The 22,604-nt window shown below is 45.9% G+C and overlaps 1 protein-coding gene across 1 annotated transcript in view; it reads right to left on the bottom strand.

Annotated features, from left to right (window-relative positions):
* The window catches only part of LOC137309809 (NACHT, LRR and PYD domains-containing protein 3-like), a 57,009-nt gene extending 34,817 nt beyond the window's left edge, over positions 1-22,192 (bottom strand). The window contains 10 exon segments of the mRNA XM_067977843.1: positions 2,707-2,713; positions 4,863-4,939; positions 5,554-5,640; positions 7,193-8,966; positions 13,130-13,195; positions 13,301-13,472; positions 13,787-13,953; positions 15,796-15,891; positions 17,939-18,105; positions 22,071-22,192. Coding sequence (XP_067833944.1) covers positions 2,707-2,713; positions 4,863-4,939; positions 5,554-5,640; positions 7,193-8,966; positions 13,130-13,195; positions 13,301-13,472; positions 13,787-13,953; positions 15,796-15,859 — 2,414 coding nt within the window. The 5' untranslated portion in view covers positions 15,860-15,891; positions 17,939-18,105; positions 22,071-22,192.
* Positions 22,193-22,604: the final 412 nt, after the last annotated feature.

Here is a 22,604-nt window from a genome sequence, read left to right as displayed (position 1 = left end):
GCTGCACTCAGGATTCCCTGGCTGCACTCTGGGATCACTCTGGGTGCAATCTGGGATCCCTGGATGCACTCTGCGATCAATCACGGGTGACTGGTTGCACTCTTGGATCACTGGGTGCACTCTGGATTCACTGTGGGGTCACTGGGACATTCCGGGGTCGCTGTGGTGTAACTGGGGACACTCTGCGCGGTACTTGCCAGCATTTCGAACAAGATGACTGCCGTACTCGCTGGCGATTTGTCCAAGGTGGCTTCGGTACTTGGGGCAATTTTGTCCAAGATGGCCACCACACTAATTCACGTCCTCGTCGTCGTCGTTTGTTTGTTTGTTTGTTTGTTTGTTTGTTTGTTTGTTGTTGTTGTTGTTGTTGTTGTGTTGGGGGTTGCTGAGGTGGTCTAAATATAAAGACTTCAACTCTGGGATCACTCTGGGTGACGGATGACACCCCCAGAAGGGACCGACCAAGGCCTCCTTCCCTGGAGGGGATGGATGGTGGCTTCCCTTAGAGCGCCTGACCAAGTCCTCCCCCAGAGTGGACCGACTAAGCCATCCCCCAAAGGGGACCAACCGAAGCCTCCTCTACAGAGTGGACTGACCGAGGACTCCTCCAGGGGGTACCGAATGCGGCCTCATGAAGAGGGGGCTGACCGAGGCCTCCTCTAGAAGGGACCGAGCCAGAGATCCTGCACAGGTTGCACCCAAACAGGGCCCACATGAGATCGGTCTGTTTATTGCCCTGGGGTTTAATTTCCATTCTGTGCCCTGGTTTTGGGGCCTCGGTTTAACACGTTCCTGTTCGATTGTGACCGTTGTGATTTAACCAGGTTAAAGTCTGGGGTTAAAGTAGCCAGGCCTGCAATATTATACAAACACGTTAACCCACTGTGAGACAAACAGGGGCCGAGAGGAGATTAACGTCGGAAACATGAACCCCTGTACGGGCTTCGAGGGTTTGTTACAATTTCAAAATGATGCTTGTGTTTCGGGGAGATGCGACAACTTTGAGGGGACAGAGCGGCGAGTTGAGTCGGTTTTGATGGAGTAAATAAGGAGAAACTGTTTCCAGTGGCAGGGGGTCGGTAACCAAAGGACACAGATTCAAAATAATTGTCAAAAAGCGAGAGGTGACATGAGGATTATTTTTTATGCAGCGAGTTGCAATGATCTGCAATTCACTGCCTGAAAGGGAGGTGGAAGCAGATTCAAAAGTAACTTTCAAAAGGGAATTAGATAATTACTAGAAAAGGAAAAATGTGTTGGCCACGGGGAAAGATCAGGGTAATGGGACTATCTGGTTATCTTTTTAATAGAGTCGACAATGGCACGATGGGCCGAATGGTTTCCTTTTGTGATGGATCATTCTGTGATTTTGCGGCGGGTGCATGGCGGTCATTTTGTTTTGCATGTCGGGAGGCCATTTTGTGGGGTCCCAGTTGAGCTCTTTTGCTCATAGTCCGTCTCACCATTTTGTGCAAACTGCATATCCAGCCTCCGAGTAAGACCCCTCCCCCCACCAAACATAAACACACACAGTTCACTCGACCAAACAGTCACGTCTGCGGTGCCGCTTGGAGGAGGAAGGATGGAATTTCCAGGATCCTTTACTCAATAATTTGAAACACGAACACCATTTAAAAAAATAACGAGACCAGGCCTGAGCTGAAGTAACTTTCAATAACTTACATTTATATTGCACCTTTATAGTAGAAAAATGTCACAGGGCGCTTCTCAGGAGCGATTCATGTGACACCGAGCCACACAAGGAGGTATTGGCACAAGTGACCAAAAGCTTTGGCAAAGAGGTAGGTTTTAAGGAGAGTCTTAAAGGAGGAGAGAGAGGCGGGGAGGTTTATGGAGGGAATTCCAGAGAATAGGGCCGAGACAGCGAAAGGCACGGCCGGCAATCGTGGAGCAAAGGGAGTGGGGGATGTGCAAGAGGCCAAAACTGGAGGAGCACAGAGATTTTGGAGGGTTCGAGGGTCAGTTGTTACAGAGTCCGACTCATAACTGGGAGGGACAGAGACTGCACATGGGGACATTAATTACCAGGAACACTTCATGTCTGTACATTGAACGAGTGTCCAACTGCAGCCCAGACTGAGCACCACCCTGGGACAATCCTGTCTGTACATTGAGCTGTGTCCCACTGCAGCCCAGACTGAGCCCCTCCCTGGGCCCTTGCTGTCTGTACATTGACCCAGTGCCCGACTGCAGCCAAGACTGAACCCCACCGCTGGGCCCTTCCTGTCTGTACATTGACCCAGTGTCCCACTGCAGCCCAGACTGAGCCCCACCCTGGGCCCTTGCTGTCTGTACATTGACCCAGTGCCCGACTGCAGCCAAGACTGAACCCCACCGCTGGGCCCTTCCTGTCTGTACATTGACCCAGTGTCCCACTGCAGCCCAGACTGAGCCCCACCCTGGGCCCTTCCTGTCTGTACATTGACCCAGTGTCTCACTGCAGCCCAGACTGACCCCACCTTCGGACAATCCTATCTTTACATTGACCCAGTGTCCCACTGCAGCCCAGACTGAGCCCCACCCTGGGCCCTTCCTGTCTGTACATTGACCCACTGTCCCACTGCAGCCCAGACTGAGCCTCACCCTGGGCCCTTCCTGTCTGTACATTGACCCAGTGTCCCACTGCAGCCCAGACTGAGCCCCACCATGGGCCCTTCCTGTCTGTTCATTGACCCAGTGCCCCACTGCAGCACTGAATGAGCCCTACCCTGGGCCCTTCCTGTCTGTACATTGACCCACTGTCCCACTGCAGCCCAGACTGAGCCTCACCCTGGGCCCTTCCTGTCAGTACATTGACCCAGTGTCCCACTGCAGCCCAGATTGAGCCCCACCCTGGGTCCTTCCTGTCTGTACATTGACCCAGTGTCCCACTGCAGCCCAGACTGAGCCCCACCCTGGTCCCTTCCTGTCTGTACATTGACCCAGTGCCCGACTGCCGCCCAGACTGAACCCCACCGCTGGGCCCTTCCTGTCTGTACATTGACCCAGTGTCCCACTGCAGCCCAGACTGAGCCCCACCCTGGGACCTTCCTGTCTGTACATTGACCCAGTGTCCCACTGCAGCCAAGACTGAACCCCACCCTGGGCCCTTCCTGTCTGTACATTGACCCAGTGTCTCACTGCAGCCAGACTGAGCCCCACCTTCGGACAATCCTATCTTTACATTGACCCAGTGTCCCACTGCAGCACAGACTGAGCCCCACCCTGGGCCCTTCCTGTCTGTATATTGACCCACTGTCCCACTGCAGCCCAGACTGAGCCTCACCCTGGGCCCTTCCTGTCTGTACATTGACCCAGTGTCCCACTGCAGCCCAGACTGAGCCCCACCCTGGGCCCTTCCTGTCTGTTCATTGACCCAGTGCCCCACTGCAGCCCAGACTGAGCCCTACCCTGGGCCCTTCCTGTCTGTACATTGACCCACTGTCCCACTGCAGCCCAGACTGAGCCTCACCCTGGGCCCTTCCTGTCTGTACATTGACCCAGTGTCCCACTGCAGCCCAGACTGAGCCCCACCCTCGGTCCTTCCTGTCTGTACATTGACCAAGTGTCCCACTGCAGCCCAGACTGAGCCCCACCCTGGTCCCTTCCTCTCTGTACATTGACCCAGTGTCCCACTGCAGGCCAGACTGAGCTCCACCCTGGGACCTTCCTGTCTGTACATTGACCCATTGTCTCACTGCAGCCCAGACTGAGCCCCACCATGGGCCCTTCCTGTCTGTACATTGACCCAGTGTCCCACTGCAGCCCAGACTGAGCCCCACCCTGGGCCCTTCCTGTCTGTACATTGACCCAGTGTCCCACTGCAGCCCAGACTGAGCCCCACCCTGGGTCCTTCCTGTCTGTGCATTGACCCAGTATCCCACTGCAGCCCAGACTGAGCCCCACCATGGGCCCTTCCTGTCTGTACATTGACCCAGTGTCCCACTGCAGCCCAGACTGATCCCCACCCTGGGCCCTTCCTGTCTGTGCATTGACCCAGTGTCCCACTGCAGCCCAGACTGAGCCCCACCCTGGGCCCTTCCTGTCTGTACATTTACCCAGTGCCCCATTGGGGACCATCCAGCCCCGGATATCCGGCAGAATCAGCGCTGTGGGACCGGGTGACTGAGTCTCGTGACCCTGTCGCTGGGCCTCTGACGTCACAATGGGAGACGACGCTCGCTCAGCTCGAGCTGGAAACCGTTAAAGGGCCGTTCGGATTTAAACCTGGAGCGCGGCCGGTTAAAGGGGAGGGACAGAGAATCGGCCAAAAATGTTCATATAATGAGACCAGAAATGGTTATAAATTGAAATGTTCATATAATGAGACCAGGAATGGTTATCAATTGAAATGTTCATACATTGAGCCCTGGAATGATTACAAATTGGAATGTTCATATAATGAGACCAGGAATGGTAATAAATTGAAATGTTCATATCATGAGACCAGGAATGGTTATAAATTGAAATGTTCATATCATGAGACCAGGAATGGTTATAAATTGAAATGTTCACACTCCCACTCTCAGTCCGCGTCTGGATTCCCGCAGCGACTCCAGGTGTCTCTTTCCGTTTGAACTGAATTGATTCTCCACCTGACTGAAACAGATTAAAGATTAAACACGAAATAAACAGATTGAACAATAGTGTAAATAACAGGGAGACTGGGGTTAACATTTCAATAAAAATTACAGACAAATATTACCCACAAAAGGGACTGAATCCCATTGATATTTTATTTGTTAGATTGAACATTAACACAAACACTCACCAGATCCACTCCAGACTCCTGCGGGTCAGTATGAGGGAGCGGAGAGCGGGGACAGATCGGTCTGTGAAGGAGTTTGATCCCAGGGACAGACCCGTCAGTGACCGGTTTGTACTGAGAGCGGAGACGAGATCCTCGGTACAAGAATCTGTGAGACCGACACCATCCAGACTGGGGATCAGAGAGACAGAAATAACAGGAATCAGGGTAAATCCCCAGTGTTTATTAATAACACTATTACTGTTACTAATAATAATGTACAGTGTTTATTAATAACACTATTACTGATACTAATAATAATGTACAGTGTTTATTAATCACACTATTACTGACACTAATAATAATGTACAGTGTTTATTAAAAACACTATTACTGATGATAATAATAATGTACAGTGTCAGACATCCAGTTATTATAATCACAATCTCACACAGTCTGGTACTTACTCCAGTTCCTGTATTTTACAGTCCGGATTCCTCAGAAGCGCAGACAGTAATTTCACTCCTGAATCTCCCAGTCCATTGAAATTCAGATCCAGGACCGTCAATGACCGGTTTGTCCTGAGAGCGGAGACGAGATGCTCGGTGCAAGAATCTGTGAGGTCGTTATTCCATAACCTGGAGATCAGAGAAAGTCAGAGGAGAGAGACAGAGGCAAGCAGAGATAACAGGAATCAGAGTAAATTCCCAGTATTGATTTGTATTATTATTACTAAAACTTACATTAATATACCGTGTTAGACATCCGGTTATTGTAAGCACAACCTCACACAGTCTGATACTTACCACAGTTCCTGTATTTTACAGTTCGGGTTCCTCAGAGCCGCAGACAGTAGTTTCACTCCTGAATCTCCCAGTTTGTTGCTCCCCAGTCTAAACACAAACAGACAGTGAGAAACACATTGAATTCAATCCCCGATCTGACACAATTTCTCTCTGATATTACAGGAAACACAAAAATCTTCAGGAAATTAATAACCAGATGTCCCTGTCACTGACAATGAATTTCGCTCTGTTCAATGCCACATATATTCAGGGACTATCAGTAAATGTATTTATTCAATAACGTGCTGTCTGTGTGGAGCCTTTAAATGTCCCTCAGTCCGGTCTCATTCCCCGATGATCAGAATTACCCTCCTGGAGATCAGTGACCGGTCCCGTCAGGTTTGTGAAAACTTGTCTCATTTTTGCTGCTTCTTAAATCCCAGATTTTATGGGAATGGGGCGATTTCCCTGAATTAAATGATAAAGCGGCGATTACCTGTACATTATGCAGTATTTTATTAATCTGTATAATATCTCGGAGTGAGTTATATTGTGAAAAGGCGCTAACGGCTGCTGTAAAATGCGTCCCACAGGACTTTATGTATCAAGGAGAGTTTATTCTGTCCTGTTACAAGTTTTAAATGTCCCTGTACTCCTAGTTTATAGGGGAGGGGAGTCTCTCTCTTTATTCCCATTAAACTGGCTCTACATTTATTTCAGGTGGAACGGGCCCGACCGTTTTTGGGGAATTTTCTGAAGTTCCCTCCCCGAGCAGGACATCACGCACAAGGGGACAGATTATGGGAAATTCCCGGGTTCACTGCCCCTGGTTCACCCAGGAGCCTCCGGCTGTGTGTGAAGCCCCACCGCTGCCCAGTGTGTATTTGTTCTGCTGGGCTAATATCCCACAACCCGTTCGATTTCAACCTTTTTACCGGCATATTTTAGTTCCCAAATCCACTGAAGTGTCGGCCTGGATTAATGAGCGAGGGGCCTGAATCCACGACCTTCTGACTCAGAGGCACGAGTGCTGCCAGCTGGGTGAAGAGATAGTGGATGTATTGGAGAGTGTGAAGGGCTGTGTCATTGATGAGTTAAGATAACGGACCGACGTCCTGTGGGGAAAGCTCAGCTCGCCCACTGGCGGTTGACTGCCCGAAAGCTGTGTTTTGCTCTTTGTTACTGAATGTTCGGTGTTTCTGGTTCCCTCTCCTACACACGTTGACAGTCCGGGGACAGTCACTTGTCCCCACACCTCGGTAAGAGGGTGGGATGCTCCGACACACAGACTGCTGCAATTACTGTCGGTCTACGTGAAAGCAACAGTGAGAAGGAGTCTCTTCAATGGACGTATCTCAGGCAGTGAGAAAAACTACAATAAATATCATTTATTGCAATTCAATTGTCAGACTCCTCCAGTGACCTGTATTTACTGATCCGATAAAGACTGTAAAATCCCGACTTGTTCACAAGGATCCATTTTAGATTCTCGAGTCCTTAGGAAATTACTAACCGATCCTCTTATCATTTGTCATATTTGTGTTGAATCTGCTTCTCTCTGGTTTATCTGAACTGTTTGTTTCCCTTCATTACGGAGCAACAATATAATTCGTGACTGTTCTACAATTGGTCTAACAGTTAGAGACAAATGAACAGTTACCTCAACACCTGGCATTTGTGCAGTGCGGGTCCCAGCCGCTGGAGTCCTTCATACCGAATGGAGCAGTTCTCCAGATTGAGGTGTTTTATAGTATCGCAGAGTCCAATGACATGAGACAGCACCGCACAGTCAATCGGGGTCAGTCGCAATTCACTCAATGTAAGTGTTTCCACAGATCCCACTGTGACCCGAGCCAGTGTTTGATTCTGAGACTCAAACAGGTAGTGGAATGTGTTCAGGAGGTCCGTTTTACGAGTTTCTCTCCCTATGTTTCCAATCTCTCCTTCAACCTTTTCCTTCACCCAGTCAATCACTCCACAAATTGTGTGATGAAGAAATGGACCCAGAAACTCCTCCAGGGGCCGAGCTGACCGTGAGGAGGAGAGACCAACAACAAAACGGAGAAATATCTCAAATCGCCCATCTTCCTTGCTGTGGGCTTCACTGAGGAGTTTCCCGATGTCCCCTGGATCTGGAGTCAGGAATTGGGCGAGTGCGGCTACAAACTCTTGGATGGTGAGGTGCGGGAATGTGTAAACCATACTCTGGGCAGAATCATCTCTCTCCAAAAGTTCCACCATGAACCCAGACAGGAACTGGGAAGGTTGCAGATTGTTCTTGATCAAATCTCCATTTCTGAACACAATCTTCTTCTCGGAGACTCCAGTGAAGGCCATCTCACCGATCTTCAGTAACACATCACGGGGGGATTCAATCTCTCGGCCATGGTTTTTCAGAATGTTGTAAATATAGTAGGAATATAGTTGGGTGATGGTCTTGGGAACTCGCTGCTGTTTCCTGTCTCTTTGTGTGAAGAAGGGACCCAGTGACAGACCGAGGATCCAGCAGTGGGAAGGGTTGTAACACATGGTGTACAGGATCTCGTTCTCCTCCACATGTTTGAAAACAGCTGCTGCCACCGCCTGATCTTCAAAAAACTTGTTGAAATATTCCTTCCGTTCTTCACCAACAAATCCCAGGATTTCAGCCCAGACACTGATCTCAGCCTTTTCCAATAAATGTAATGCAGTGGGGCGGCTGGTCACGAGCACTGAACATCCTGGGAGCAGCTTGTGCTGTATTAAACTGTACACAATGTCAGACACTTCACACCAGTCTTCAGGATCTGTGCACATGTACTGAGGTTCTGTATTTCTCCGATTGTCAGCAAAATCGATACTGTCCTTGAATTCATCTAAACCATCGAATATAAACAGTAATCCTACTGGGTTCTTCCAGAGATCTCCCAGAATATTCCCAAAGTAAGGATACATATCCAGTATCAGATTCCTCAGGTTTATTCTACAGTTAATAGCGTTCAAATCCCGGAATTTAAAACTGAAAACAAATTGAAAGTGTGGGTATATTTTCCCAGTGGCCCAGTCATAAACAATCTTTTGTACCATTGTTGTTTTTCCAATCCCCGCGACTCCGCTCACTGCTGCTGAACTCCCAGAACTGGATCGCTGGAAGAAACTTTTCATTTTCTGGAACAAACTGCCTCTCTGAGAAAAACTGCTCTGGAACAATTGATCTGTTCGGATTTTTTCCAGTTCTCTCCAGAGATGTTTCCCTCTCCACTCTTCATGGTCTCGGCCTCTTGCCAGCAGTTCATGTTCTACAAGTGTCCGATCTCGAACAGTAGAAATAACCGTTAGCTCAGTGTAAAGAGTGACCAGCTGGAAAATCTTAACCTTCTCCTTTATTAGGATCGTGTTCACTCTCAGTGTTTCAGTTTGGACCCGGAGTGTTTCCTTGTGTTTCTGTTGAACATCTTCAATGAGAACAGACAGAAAGTGGTTCTCAATGTTAGTTATTTTGAAAAAAGTAACAACTTCTCATTATCACTTTACTCGTCAGTGTCATTTCGTCAGTCCTTGGGCAAGTTATCTTGATTATTGTGGGCACTGGGAGAGAGACAGACTGTGAATGGACAGAAGTCCCACTGTTATTGTATCATGTCTAGGGCAGGTTATCTGCGATACTGTGTGTACTGAATAGACTGAAATGGGCAGAAATCTATTGTTTAACCTCAGTTGTGGGGAAGCTTTTAGAAACGATAATCCGGGACAAAATTAGTATTCAATTTATTAAGTGTGGATTAGTTAAGTAAAGCCAGCACCGATTTGTTAAAGGTAAATCGTGTTTAACTATCTTGATTGAGTTTTTAAATGAGGTGACAGATTGCGTTGAGGAGTGCAATACGATTGATGTTGATATGGACTTTCAAAAGGCGTTTTATAAAGTGTCGCAAAATAGGCTTATTAGCAAATTTGAAAGCCATGGAATAAAAGGGGCAGTGGCAGCATGGATACGAAATTGGCTCAGTGACAGGAAACAGAGAGTCGTGGTGAACGGTTGTTTTTTGGACTGGAGGAAGGTTTACATTGGTGTTCCCCAAGAGTCGGTACTCGGACCATTGCTTGTTTTGCTATATATTAATGACTTGGATCTGGGTGACGCAAAACGTGAAAGTGCAGTAAACAGTGAGGAGGATCGTGATAGACTTCAATAGGACATAGACAGGCTGGTGGAATGGGCGGACATATGCAGATACAATTTAACGCAGAGAAGTGCGAAGTGAAACATTTTGGCAGGAAGAATGAGGAGAGGCAATATAAACTAAATGGTATCATTCTAAAGGGGGTGTAGGAACAGAGAGACCTGGGGGTGTATGTTCACAAATTTTTGAAGGTGACAGGACAAGTTGAGAAAGCAGTTTAAAAAGCATACGGGATACTTGGCTTGAAAAATAGATGCATAGACGACAAAAACAAGGAAGTGATGATGAAGCTTTATAATTCCCTGGTTTGGCCACAACTGGAGTACTGCGTCCAATTCTGGGCACCGCACTTTACGAAGGATGTGAAGGCCTTAGAGATGATGCAGAAAAGATTTATTCGAATCGCTCCAGGGATGAGGAACTTCAGTTACGTGGATAGACTGGAGAAGCCGGGGTTGTTTCACTTGGAGCAGAGAAGATTGAGAGGAGATTTGATAGAAGTTTTCAAATCCATGAAGGGTTTAGGTCAAGTAAATAAGGAGAAACTGTTCCCATTGATCGGACGGTCGAGAACCACAGGACACAGATTGAAAGTGATTGGCAAAATAACCAATGGCGACAGGAGAATAAACTTTTTTTAAGTAGCGAGTAGTTATGGTCTGGACTGCTCTCTCTGAAAGGGTTTGTGGAAGCAGATTCAATCGTGGCTTTCGAAAAGGAATTCGATAAATACTTGAAGGAAAAGTTTTGCAGGGCTACAGGGAAATAGCAGGGGAATGTGGCGAACTCGGTAGCTCTTGCAAAGAGCCGGCAGGGGCTCGATGGGCTGAACGGACTTCTTCTGTGCTGTAAAAAATTTATGATTCTAATGTATCAGACCGTGGGCAGGTTATCTGGGGTATTGTGGGCACTGCGAGAGGGAGAGTCTGTGAATGGACAGAAGTTCCACTGTTATTGGAACGGACCGCGGGCAAGTTATCTGGGATATTGTGGGCACTGGGAGAGGGACAGACTGTAAATGGACAGAAGTCCCACAGTTATTGTGTCAGACCTCGGGCAGGTTATCTGGGATATTGTGGGCACTGGGAGAGGGACAGAATGTAAATGGACAGAATTCCCACTGTTATTGTATCAGACCTCTGGCAGGTTATCTGTGATATTGTGGGCACTGGGAGAGGGACACACTGTGAATGGACAGAAGTTCCACTGTTATTGTATCAGACCTCGGGCAGGTTATCTGTGATATTGTGGGCACACGGAGAGGGACAGACTGTGAATGGACAGAAGTTCCACTGTTATTGTATCAGATCGCGGGCAGGTTATCTGGGGTGTTGTGGGCACTGGGAGAGGGACAGACTGTGAATGGACAGAAGTCCCACTGTTATTGTATCAGACCTCGGGCAGGTTATCTGGGATATTGTGGGTACTGGGAGAGGGACAGACTGTGAATGGACAGAAGTTCCACTGTTATTGTATCAGACCTCGGGCAGGTTATCTGGGATATTGTGGGCACTGGGAGAGGGACAGACTGTGAATGAACAGAAGTTTCAATGTTATTGTATCAGACCTATACTTCTTTAGTCACCTGATCACAGGTAAATATTACTGACATTCTGAAGGTACAGGGGGGATTAAGAAAGACAATTTAAGGTATTAGGAGTTTAGGTTGAGGGAATGGTGAGAGGGTTTGATGTATCTTGTTAGTGTAAGAGACTTCGGTATTGACTCATTTCAACGTAATTCACAACTTTAATGCAGGAAAAAGGCTCACACTCACGAAAATAATTAGAGACGGAGAAAATTTAAAGTCAGAAATAAGAAGAGAAATCAGGGTAATTTTCTCACTGAAGGGTCAGAGAGCGGGGGACACAGTTACCAGGGAAACACACTGAAGGGGCAGTGTAATTGGGGTTAAAAGACAATTGAACGTGTTTCTGTGGATACACTGAGAGGAGGAGTAGGTGGGGCCATCTCTCTAAAAGAGGCAGGCTTATTTGGGCCAAATGGCCTTTTCCTGTCTCTAATCATTCTCCCGTTATATTGTGTTTCAGAAATTGTGAACAATATTTCAGCAGCTTTGCACCTATATTTAATGTGTTTTTATAACAGTCCTTTCATAGAATTAGAATTAGAACTACTGCCCACATCACTCAGTGTAATGTTAGAGCAGAAAACATTCACAGTTCATATCAACTGTTCTCCCAATAATTATACTCTGTTGTTTCATTTTGGTCTGAATTTCCTACAATGCAGGATTGGGAAATTACAAATCTGTTTCCATCAGTCATTCCATTGGGTCTAAAAAGACCGTGAGTTAAAGGATTATTCTTTGAGTAGAATAAGTTCTCTCTTTCATTGCCATTAGTCATTCCATTGGGTCTAAAAAGACCCTAAGTTAAATGACTATTCTTTGAGTAGAATAAGTTCTCTCTTTCATTGCCATTAGTCATTCCATTGGGTCTAAAAAGACCCTGAGTTAAATGACTATTCTTTGAGGAGAATAAGTTCTCTCTTTCACTGCCATCAGTCATTCCATTGGGTCCAAAAAGACCCTGAGTTAAAGGACTGTTCTTTGAGTAGAATAAGTTCTCTCTTTCACTGCCATCAGTCATTCCATTGGGTCCAAAAAGACCCTGAGTTAAAGGACTGTTCTTTGAGTAGAATAAATTCTCTCTTTCACTGCCATCAGTCATTCCATTGGGTCTAAAAAAGACCCTGAGTTAAAGGACTATTCTTTGAGTGGAATAAGTTCACTCTTTCACTGCCATTAGGAAGCCAGCCCAGAACTTCCGAATTACCCTGAATATTGTCTTTCCCTCACATTACTCCACGGATTAACGATCTATTGTTTGAACATCTGAACATCTTCTCAGATCAGATCGAACACCGACGTCTCATTCTGTGCTGTGTAATGAAAACATTTTAATATTTTGCATTTCTCCACCTCTTTCCCTACCGTTGATGGTGGGCCAGATTTCTAGAGCAGTCGGTCAACCTTAAAGTCTGGCTTAAGGCACTGCTCATTAATTCTGATCCCAGAGCTTCTATGTGCCTCATAGGAGTTGTGTATTGGGATTCACGGTGTATCAGGATCATGCCAGGTGTGTATGGGTATTCACAGTGTATCAGGATCCTGCCAGCTGTGTATGAGGATTCACAGTGTATCAGGACCCTGCCAGGTGTGTATGGGGATTCACGGTGTATCAGGATCCTACCAGGTGTGTGGGGATTTAACAAGTGCTGGCGATCATCAGCTGGATTAAGTGAAATAATGCAACCTCCGCATATTCCTAACGAGGTTTCATTTCTGTTCCCTCCACCCTATGAATTTCTGATTCCCAGATTCTGACAATCTCTAAACAAAAGTCTACAGTCAAACATTCTGATTCTCAGAAGTGAAATAAACGGTTTGAAATCCCCATTTCATCACTTACCTTTCAGGTGACTGGGTATTTCAGATAAACCTCGTCCGATGTTCATATAATCAAATGGATCAGGACCTGTTTAAATCAATGAGCTTTCATGAAATCTGATCTGTGTAATATTAAAGTAAATTCTGCAGTTTTTCAATCTGAAATTGAATTCAGTGTCTGATTTTACTGTACCAAGTTCCTGCATCTCTTTCAGTATTTTGTCCAACTTTGGTACCACATGGTGCATTTTCACAAAGGATTCCCACATCACCCTTCGGGCCCGAGAGCCTTTCTCCATCACCAGATTTAGGAGAAGTTTGGAACTGTCCGCCCTGTTTCCCTTCTCCACGAGATCAACGACTTTCTGCAAAGAACAATATTTAATATATTGGTCTCTCCTTTTCCCAGTCCCACTGAAACTATTTCCTTTTTTTTCATTCCACAGAAAAGTTATACCCGAAGCGTTCCTCTATCCTTTGTGCAAGCACTGACCGATCCACTGGGTATTTTCCTCTCATCGTATCATTGTTTCAGATTTACTGTATTTTCAGTTTGATCCATTTATTTCCTATTTGGCCTGTTTCTGTTCTGTAACATTGTTTGATTCTAAGATCTCATATCCTGTTAGTTCCCTGATGTTTAAATAATTCAAACTCATTCTGTGTCCCTCCCACTTACCCGATGTTCCTGTCCACTGAAATGCCACTCGTATGTTAACAACGAGCTGACTCCGTCCACCCCTTCTTCAATCGCCTGTTCCAGTCTGTCCCGGTAGAATTTCGTCAACTGGAACAGATGATAGTCGTCGCAATTTGTCAGGAACTCAGTGATTGCAGTGTTCGGATCTGTGATCAAAAATGGAGAAAACTAAACACATTATCGACTTTCTATCCGGGCGGTTACATTTCCTCTTATAACAAACGGCTAAAGCCTCCTGTGAGCCACATTATCAAACACCTTCTGAAAACCCAGAGACACCGCATGTGATACATTCCATCGACCGATATAGTCACCTCTCAACAAAGCTGCATCAGATTTGTCAAATACGGCTTGTCTGCAGCGAATCATTTCCAGCCTCCCCTGATCATCCCCTGCATCTCGAAACGTTCACGAATTCGATCTGGAATTACAGATTCTAGGAGTTTGCCCACTACTGACGGAGACTGATTGGTCTCCAGTTACCCGTTGACCCTCTCTCCCTATTTTAGCAGAGACATTACTTGGGCTCCTTCAGTCCACCTGGATATTTTTGATAACAAGCGAGGATTGAGAAATTGGGGTCAGAATCCCTCCTATCGCCTCTTTGACTTCCTTTAACAGCCTCGGGTGTGTTATCTCTGGGGCCAGTGATTTATCCACCTCGGCGATGTTTCTCAGATCCAAATCCTTCTCTTTACCTCTCTGTTCTCCTTTTGGAATATCCTGGAAACCTACCTCTTTGACCAAGCTTTCCGTCACCAGTTCTAATATCTCCTTATTTGACTCTGTGTCAAATTTTGTTTGATAATCGCTCCTGTGAGGCCCCTTGGGTAGTTTTACTATATTAAAGGCGCTATATAAATGCAAGTTGTTATTGTTCTAGCTCTGTCATAGAAGCTTTATTAATACTGGCGACCAGAGGTATTTTTCTTTCTCCTCAAAATGTGATAACCAAGAACGTTTTGCTCTGAGTCCTGTGAAAAATCAGGCCCTGTCTTACAGATACTAGATCACATCTCTGATGATTCTGATTTTCCAAATGTGTTTGGAGTGATTTGTATATTTAGAGATAAAACTCAACCATAACTCCGATTTTTTGGAATGTTGACCCGTTTCCGTTTATTGTTTTTTTTAATACCAAGTGACTTTATCTCTCAATACTTCAAAACCACCTTCCTTTTTACCTGCCAATAACTTTTCATTATTTCATAAATCTTCTGCTCCTGCTCCAACAGTTTTATGAATTCCGTTCTCTCATCTCAGACCCGGATATTTCCCACCCTCCAGTCATATCAGCTGAAACCCTCCCACTGCTCCATTCACCCAGTCTGTAAAGCCATTGTTGTTCGATTCAGACCGTGACCGTCCCTTCCCTTCTCCCTGAACTCACCCTCGTGCCCCGAGACCGTGAACCCTTCCTTCCTGCTCCATTCACCCAGTCTGTAAAACCAATGGTGGTCAGTTCAGACCGTGACCGTCCCTTCCCTTCTCCCTGAACTCACTCTATTCGCCAAGACCGTGAACTCTTCCCTCCTGCTACATTCACCCAGTCTGTAAAACCATTGTTCTTGATCGGTTCAGATCGGGACCTGCTCAGGGCTGCAGAAGAGCCTGTCTATTCCCTGACTATGGAATATCCCATCACTATCACTCTCCTATTCCTGTGTCCCACCTGCCTCTCACCCCCGCCCCACTCGGGGTGTCCCCCTGCTCCCTGGCCTCACACTGTTACTCAGGAAGACCATCCTCTGAGTCACTGTCTCTGTCCACATTACAGTCCCCACCATCAGGTATCAATTGGACAGTTCCAGTACTCAGGAGATCCCTACACCTGTGACTGCACTATGCCTCTCGATGGTCACTCACTTCCCTCTATCTACACTGTATCTGTACTGTTACATCTTCCTGTATGAACTGCAGGTTCTTGCTCCTGATCTGGACCCTTTGTCAGGACGGAAATTGTATTGTGAAGAATTTTCTGAACCTACCTGTGTCCATTCTCATTCTTGTTGAAGATGTTGGATCTTCTCCCCTGTTTGAACCTTCAGCCATGGTGGTGACAGACGTTCCCAGATTCTGATGCCCTGTAATAAATATAATATAAATAGGAGGGTTAGACAGAAATATTAAAATAAGCAGAGCATTGCCTTGTTAAACATGATTCCAAGTCTCTCCTCCCCCATCAGCACAACAGCTGTTCGCTCTGGGATCGAGCATTTCCCGAGTGTTATGATCAACACTCCACATCAGGTGTGACATAGACAGCTGCCCAGTGAAGTCCAGTGAGTCCCGCTGATCTCCACAACCCAGTTCCAGACGGGAACCCATCGGCAGAGACTCTGAACTGGGAGCGTCCCTTGGTAAGATTTACTCACACAGTACAGGCCAGAACCAGCCTTATTCCTGAGGCAGTGAATATTCTGGAGGGAAATATGGAGCGGGGTGATCATTGATGGATTAAATTACCCTTCACTCGGTTTAACACAGTCTGAGGCAATTGTGTTATTTGTATTCACAAATTGTGTTGAATATTTTTGATTTGTTGAGTTTCGTCATTAAATTCAATTACTTTATGAATATGATATCTATCCTCATACACAATATATAGCTGGGTGGGATTCCTCTGGTGCCTTTGGGCAGTGAAAGTGTCCGTGTGTTCATGGAGATGTGTCCTGGTTGGTGTTTCTACTGGAATATATTTACCACATCCCCATGGTGTCAGCACCTGACAATCACTGTAGGAGGTGAGGAGATTTACCACTGTTCTAATATTAACACTAATGAGCACTGTGTGAGGTGAGGAGATTTACCACTGTTCTAATATTAACACTAATGAGCACTGTGTGAGGTGAGGAGATTTACCACTGTTCTAATATTAACACTAATGAAAACTGTAGGAAGTCAGGAGATTTACCACTGTTCTAACATTAACACTAATAAGCACTGTAGGAGGTGAGGAGATTTACCACTGTTCTAATATTAACACTAATAAGCACTGTAGGAGGTGAGGAGATTTACCACTGTTCTAATATTAACACTAATGTATAATGTTATGAATCGTGTAACTTTAAACATTCAGGTGATGCACAATATTTATTTAGAGAATGTCGTTCTGGGTTTTACAGTCTCAATGTTCAAGTGGTGGATTTGACTGTTTTTATATAATCACGTGTGTGACTGGCAGTTGTATGTGTGTCTCACGAATGTGCTCCCAATCAAACTATCAGTCCCAGTGCCATTTCCTTTCCCCACTGTGGAAATGTAAAAATGATTAAATCTCGGATCAGTAATTTCTCCAAACTATATTTGAAGTTATTCTCCGGCATTAATTTATAACCAAGTTTGAGACTTTGTAAAATTCAATTCCTGCTGTTTCACTCACACTGACACTAGTATAATAAACACACAACAGCAACAACTTGCATCACCACAGAGCCTTTAACATCGAAAAAACATCCCAAGGCGCTTCACAGATGCCGAATCAGACAGAAAATGGCCAAAATTTTGGTCAAAGAAGTGAGTTTTAGGATGGTCTTTATTGTGACACCGCACACAAAATAATCAAATGGAAGAAATTTTACAAATCTTTATTAAAATTTAAGATCGACATATCATTTTATCACCAAATTATATCGAAATGGTAATCATTTAATTCAACTGTAATTTTGAAATTCAGAAATAGATTTACTGATGGGAAATAACATTAAGTAAAACCCAGTAAGATGATTGATTTTGATAGTTGGATCTGAAATATATTTGAATTCGATAACACTGTCTGGTACTACCTTAACACACAGCGATATTATGAGGGCTATCAAGGTGGGTTTATTCCGATTTGATGCTGGGGGCGGGGAGACACTGTTTTTCTGCTGGGCTCTGCCTCGGACTGGAGCCACTTCTTCGATCAAACCCCTTCACTCCAAAACACACACAAGATTCATCAGTGACTGTGTGTTTTGAGATAGAAACTGATCTCACTTCACATTTCATTGCACGGCCTCATGCTGGATAATTGTACTCGGTGATCAGACTTTCCCAGTCTCATTCTCACCATTTCGCCCCTTAACTTGTAACCTTTGTGGACCGCCAACAGGACCAGTGTTTATCTGAGTAAGTGAGACTTTCTCTTACCTTTCTCCCCAGTCCATCTATGGAAGCTCTTTGAATCGGAAGGGTTCTCTCTGGTTGCTGCTCTCACAATCCTGTGCTGATTCACCTGCTGTTGTTCCTCAGTCTACAATCCCTGTTTACTTCCAGCTGTGGGCTTTTCTCAATCACTCCGTCATTCACCGGGAGATCTAATAATGGCAGGGCAGAAAATGAGACAAACATTGACTGTGTGAAGGAGAATGTAATCTGCACTTTCCCTCTAATGTTGAATTAAAATAAAAGTAATTGAAACTTAAACAATTGAACAACAAATATTTGATTGAATAAACACACTGTTTGAGGAACTCTGTTCCCACATTCCATGTCTCTTTCCCACCCCGACCACAATATGTGATCGTTTCATTCTCCAGCCCCAGTTAGAGGCAATTCCTTCTCCATGTCCCGCCCCTGGTTTTAGGATCACATTTGCTATTTGTGAATCAGTGACCATTCCTTTATATTTTCTGGCTGAACTCCATCCAGGGGCGAGACCCCCAGTTTCCAAGTGTATTTTAGTAGCATCATCGACAAACAGGGAGAGTTGATGGGACAATATCCTCAGGGATATGGTTCTACCCACAGAAGGCAGCTGTACTGCCCCAACACCGTGACTGGGAAGTGTGACTATTACAGTGAGTTCACTTCACTGAATATTTACAAAACATAACATAACATGGGACTGATTTATCACAGAAAGAAGAGATTTCCCCTGCTGTGAGTGTTACTGTTTGGACACTGCGATGAGTATAAGTCCTATTAACAACTGTGGACCGGGTTTCTAACCGTCTTGAATTGACAGTTCCTGACTCAGAGGCTGGATGTGTCTCCAGTTAGCTGCAAATTCCAAAGTTCTGGCACGTGGGGGTGGGGAAGCAACGTTGGTAACTACAAGTGAGACATTTTAATAACAATATTTAACAGTCAAATAGGTATTAACTGTAATAACAACACCTCAGTGTGGGAATGTGGTGGGAACTTTGACCATATTTAAGAGAACAAGAGAAAATAGAAGCTCTCAGCAATTAACTTGTTTCTATTTTGCTATAAATGGTCATTGATGTACAGAACTGGACGATAGATTACAACTCATTCTCATGCCTGTAATAAAATATCTCTGATTAGATAAAATCACGATCAGTAACGAAATGATTTGAAGTAGAATGTGTGAACAAATATGGCCCATTCTTAGTTTTAGGATAAATCAAATCACTATCCCCAAAAATATCAATAGTTGAATGCGTAATTGGAATTGAAAGATTTATTGGGGCCACTGTCCAAACACAATGGATATGATCGAAGGACTCACACTTCAGGGAGGGCACAGTGTCACCAATGATGACATTGTACCGTGTCTGATACAACGGGGCGGGGAGGGCACTTTGTCACCACAGGATGGCATTGTACCTTGTCTCGAACAAGGGGGCGGGGAGGGCACTTTGTCACCACAGGATGGCAGTGTACCGTGTATGGCACAATGGGGCGGGGAGGGCACCGTGTCACCACAGGATGGCAGTTTACCGTTCCTTACACAATGGGCGGGGCAGGCACTCTCGGGTACCGACCCCAAAAGATGGCAATGTACCATTTGAGATATGGAGGAGGCGTGGGTATATCAGTCAGTGATTCTTTGTGTGTTTGATAGAGAGAGATAGGGGAAGTGAACTCGTGTCTATTTCAGTGAGTGAATCTTAATGTTTGTGTGTACATGAGAGAGAGGGAGAGTGAAACAGATTTTATCAGTGAGCAACTGAGGATTGTATGAGTATGAGAGAGAGACAATGGATGCCTCTGCCTAACTGTGAGACTCTGAATGTGTGTTTATGTGATGGAGCCAGATACATTGTGCATCAGTGAACAACTGAGTGTGTGTGTGTGTGTGTGAGAGAGACAGAGAGAGAGAGAGAGAGAGAGACAGAGGATGTGTCTGTATATCTGAGTGACTCTGAGCAGGTATGTGCATACGTGACGGAGGGAGACACACTGTGTATCAATGTGGGACTGACTGAGTGTTTGTGTATGTGAGAGGCAGAGAGAGAGAGAGAGAGAAAATGGCTCTGTATATCTGAGTGAGTTTGTGTGTGTGAGAGGGAGACAGAGTATGCCTCTGTATATTAGCGAGTGACTGAGTATCTGTGTGTATTTTCTGTTGGGGGAGAAGCGGCAGGATGATGAAATCTAACCTTTAACCATCAACCACTTCTAAAATCGTACACGGACTGGTATTTAACAAGTTAAATTGCCAGAAGACAAATGTCCATATCAAACGTTCAATCAGACGCAGCAAGGGCAGACCACATGCAAAGTGCAAAAGCGTCTTGTTCTTATAGATTAAAAGGTTGAGGAAGTGAGTTCACACAAACGGAAACCGTTCGCCTCTGTCTCTGCAAGTTTCAGCATGTTGCTGTTACTTTCTGTCATTCAGAGGCAGACATTTTGAGACCCACTCAGTTCCCCCTTCAGTTTAATGTTTACCAAAAGGTTTATTCAATTCCACTGTGTTTTGATTGAAGTCGCTCTGGGTTTCAATTCGACCCTATCATCCAACTGAGAATAATGGGGTCACCCGTATTTGGTGTTGATTGATTCTCTGCATTAGGTTTTATCTTTAATTCTGATCACCACCTGGTTTCCACCCAGAACCGTGTGTGTGACGAGAGAAAGAGGAGAGATCTGCACTAAATGCAGACATGTGTTTCCTTCGATATAATCCCCCACTCTCATCATTCTCAGTCACTCACCCAATTCGTCCATTGAAAAGACTGAAGCGACATGTGATCTGGTCCACACGGGCCCTGTCGCCAGTCAGGACTTGATACTCGGGGATCAGGCTGATCTCCCCACCTTGCTCTCCCTGTCCCCAGTGAAGACTCTGGTACTCGTAGATTCGGCTGATCTACCCGCCTTGCTCTCCCTGTCCCCAGTGAAGACTCTGGTACTCGTGGATTCGGCTGATCTACCCGCCTTGCTCTCCCTGTCCCCAGTCAGGACTCTGGTACTCGGGGATTCGGCTGATCTCCCCGCCTTGCTCTCCCTGTCCCCAGTGAAGACTCTGGTACTCGTGGATTCGGCTGATCTCCCCGCCTTGCTCTTCCTGTCCCCAGTCAGGACTCTGATACTCGTGGATTCGGCTGATCTCCCCGCCTTGCTCTTCCTGTCCCCAGTCAGGACTCTGGTACTCGGGGATTCGGCTGATCTCCCCGCCTTGCTCTCCCTGTCCCCGGTCAGGACTCTGATACTCGGGGATTCGGCTGATCTCCCAGCCTTGCTCTGCCTGTCCCCAGTCAGGACTCTGGTACTCGGGGATTCGGTTGATCTCTCCGCCTTGCTCTCCCTGTCCCCAGTCAGGACTCTGGTACTCGGCTGATCTCCCCGCCTTGCTCTCCCCTTCCCCAGTCAGGACTCTGGTACTCGGGGATTCGGCTGATCTCCCCGCCTTGCTCTCCCCTGGACACAATCTGAGTGGAGCCCTCCAGGAAGTGTCAGCGCACATCAACCTCGCTGTCACCTCTTCCGCTAAATGTTACTGACATATAAAGATCATGTGGGGCATAACCCGAAACCTCGCGTTGCCTTTACTCTTCCTACCAGCTGATTCAAGTGGGTTTGATGCGAGTTAAGTTTCGTATTAAGTGCTCAAATTAGTAAATGCTTCGATTTCCAATCCCCCCATTGATTTCAAGCAGACAGCTCAGAAGGAGGCCATTCGGCCCCTGCTGTCCGTGCTGGCTCTTTGAAAGAGGTATCCATTTAATCCCACTCCCCTGCACTTTCGCAATGGTCCTGCAACCTTTCTCCTTTACAAGTGATTAACCAATTCCATTTTGAAAGTTACTGAACAAATGTGTTCACCGCGAGCGAATGGACAGTCGGAGCATCAGTTATACACAGAGGCATTGGGGCAGATTTTAAACACGAATCTGCTTCCACAACCCGATCAGGCATTCGGTTCCAGATCAGAACAACTCGGTGCGTAAAGAAAATTCTACTCATCTCCCCCTGGCTTTTTTCCCAATTCTCATCAATCTGCGTCCTCTGGTTACCGACCCTCCTGCCAGTGGAAAGAGTTTCTCCCGATCTACCCTATCAAAACTCCACTATTAAATCTCCCCTTTACCTGCTCTAAGACGAACAAACCGAGCTTTGAAGTCCCTCGGGCCAGACGCAGAAAATTGCAGGATATTCGCTGGAAGTTAATGTCATTTAAGTCAATGCAAGCAGCTCAGGAATGTGGGAAATCTGAACAGTCAGTATTTTACATAGAAACAGGAAACAAGTTGTACTGTTTAAAGTAAGGGGCTCTCTGTCATTCTCCCTCTCCCCCCAACCCCGCCCATCATTGATGAAAGTAAGGGGCTCTCTGTCATTCTCCCTCTCCCCCTCGCCCACCCATCACTGATTAAAGTAAGGGGTTCTCTGTCATTCTCCCTCTCCCACCCATCACTGATTGTAGTAAGGGGCTCTCTGTCATTCTCCCTCTCCCCCCAACCCCACCCATCACTGATTAAAGTAAGGGACTCTCTGTCATTCTCCCTCTCCCACCCATCACTGATTAAAGTATGGGACTCTCTGTCATTCTACCTCTCCCCCCAACCCCACCCATCACTGATTAAAGTAAGGGGCTCTCTCTCATTCTCCAACTCCCCACATA

Source organism: Heptranchias perlo, unplaced genomic scaffold (assembly GCF_035084215.1).
Source record: "Heptranchias perlo isolate sHepPer1 unplaced genomic scaffold, sHepPer1.hap1 HAP1_SCAFFOLD_181, whole genome shotgun sequence".
In the NCBI taxonomy this organism is placed as follows: Eukaryota; Metazoa; Chordata; class Chondrichthyes; order Hexanchiformes; family Hexanchidae; genus Heptranchias; species Heptranchias perlo.
Note: the sequence above shows the minus strand (reverse complement) of the source record. Positions and strands in the feature narration are given on the sequence as shown.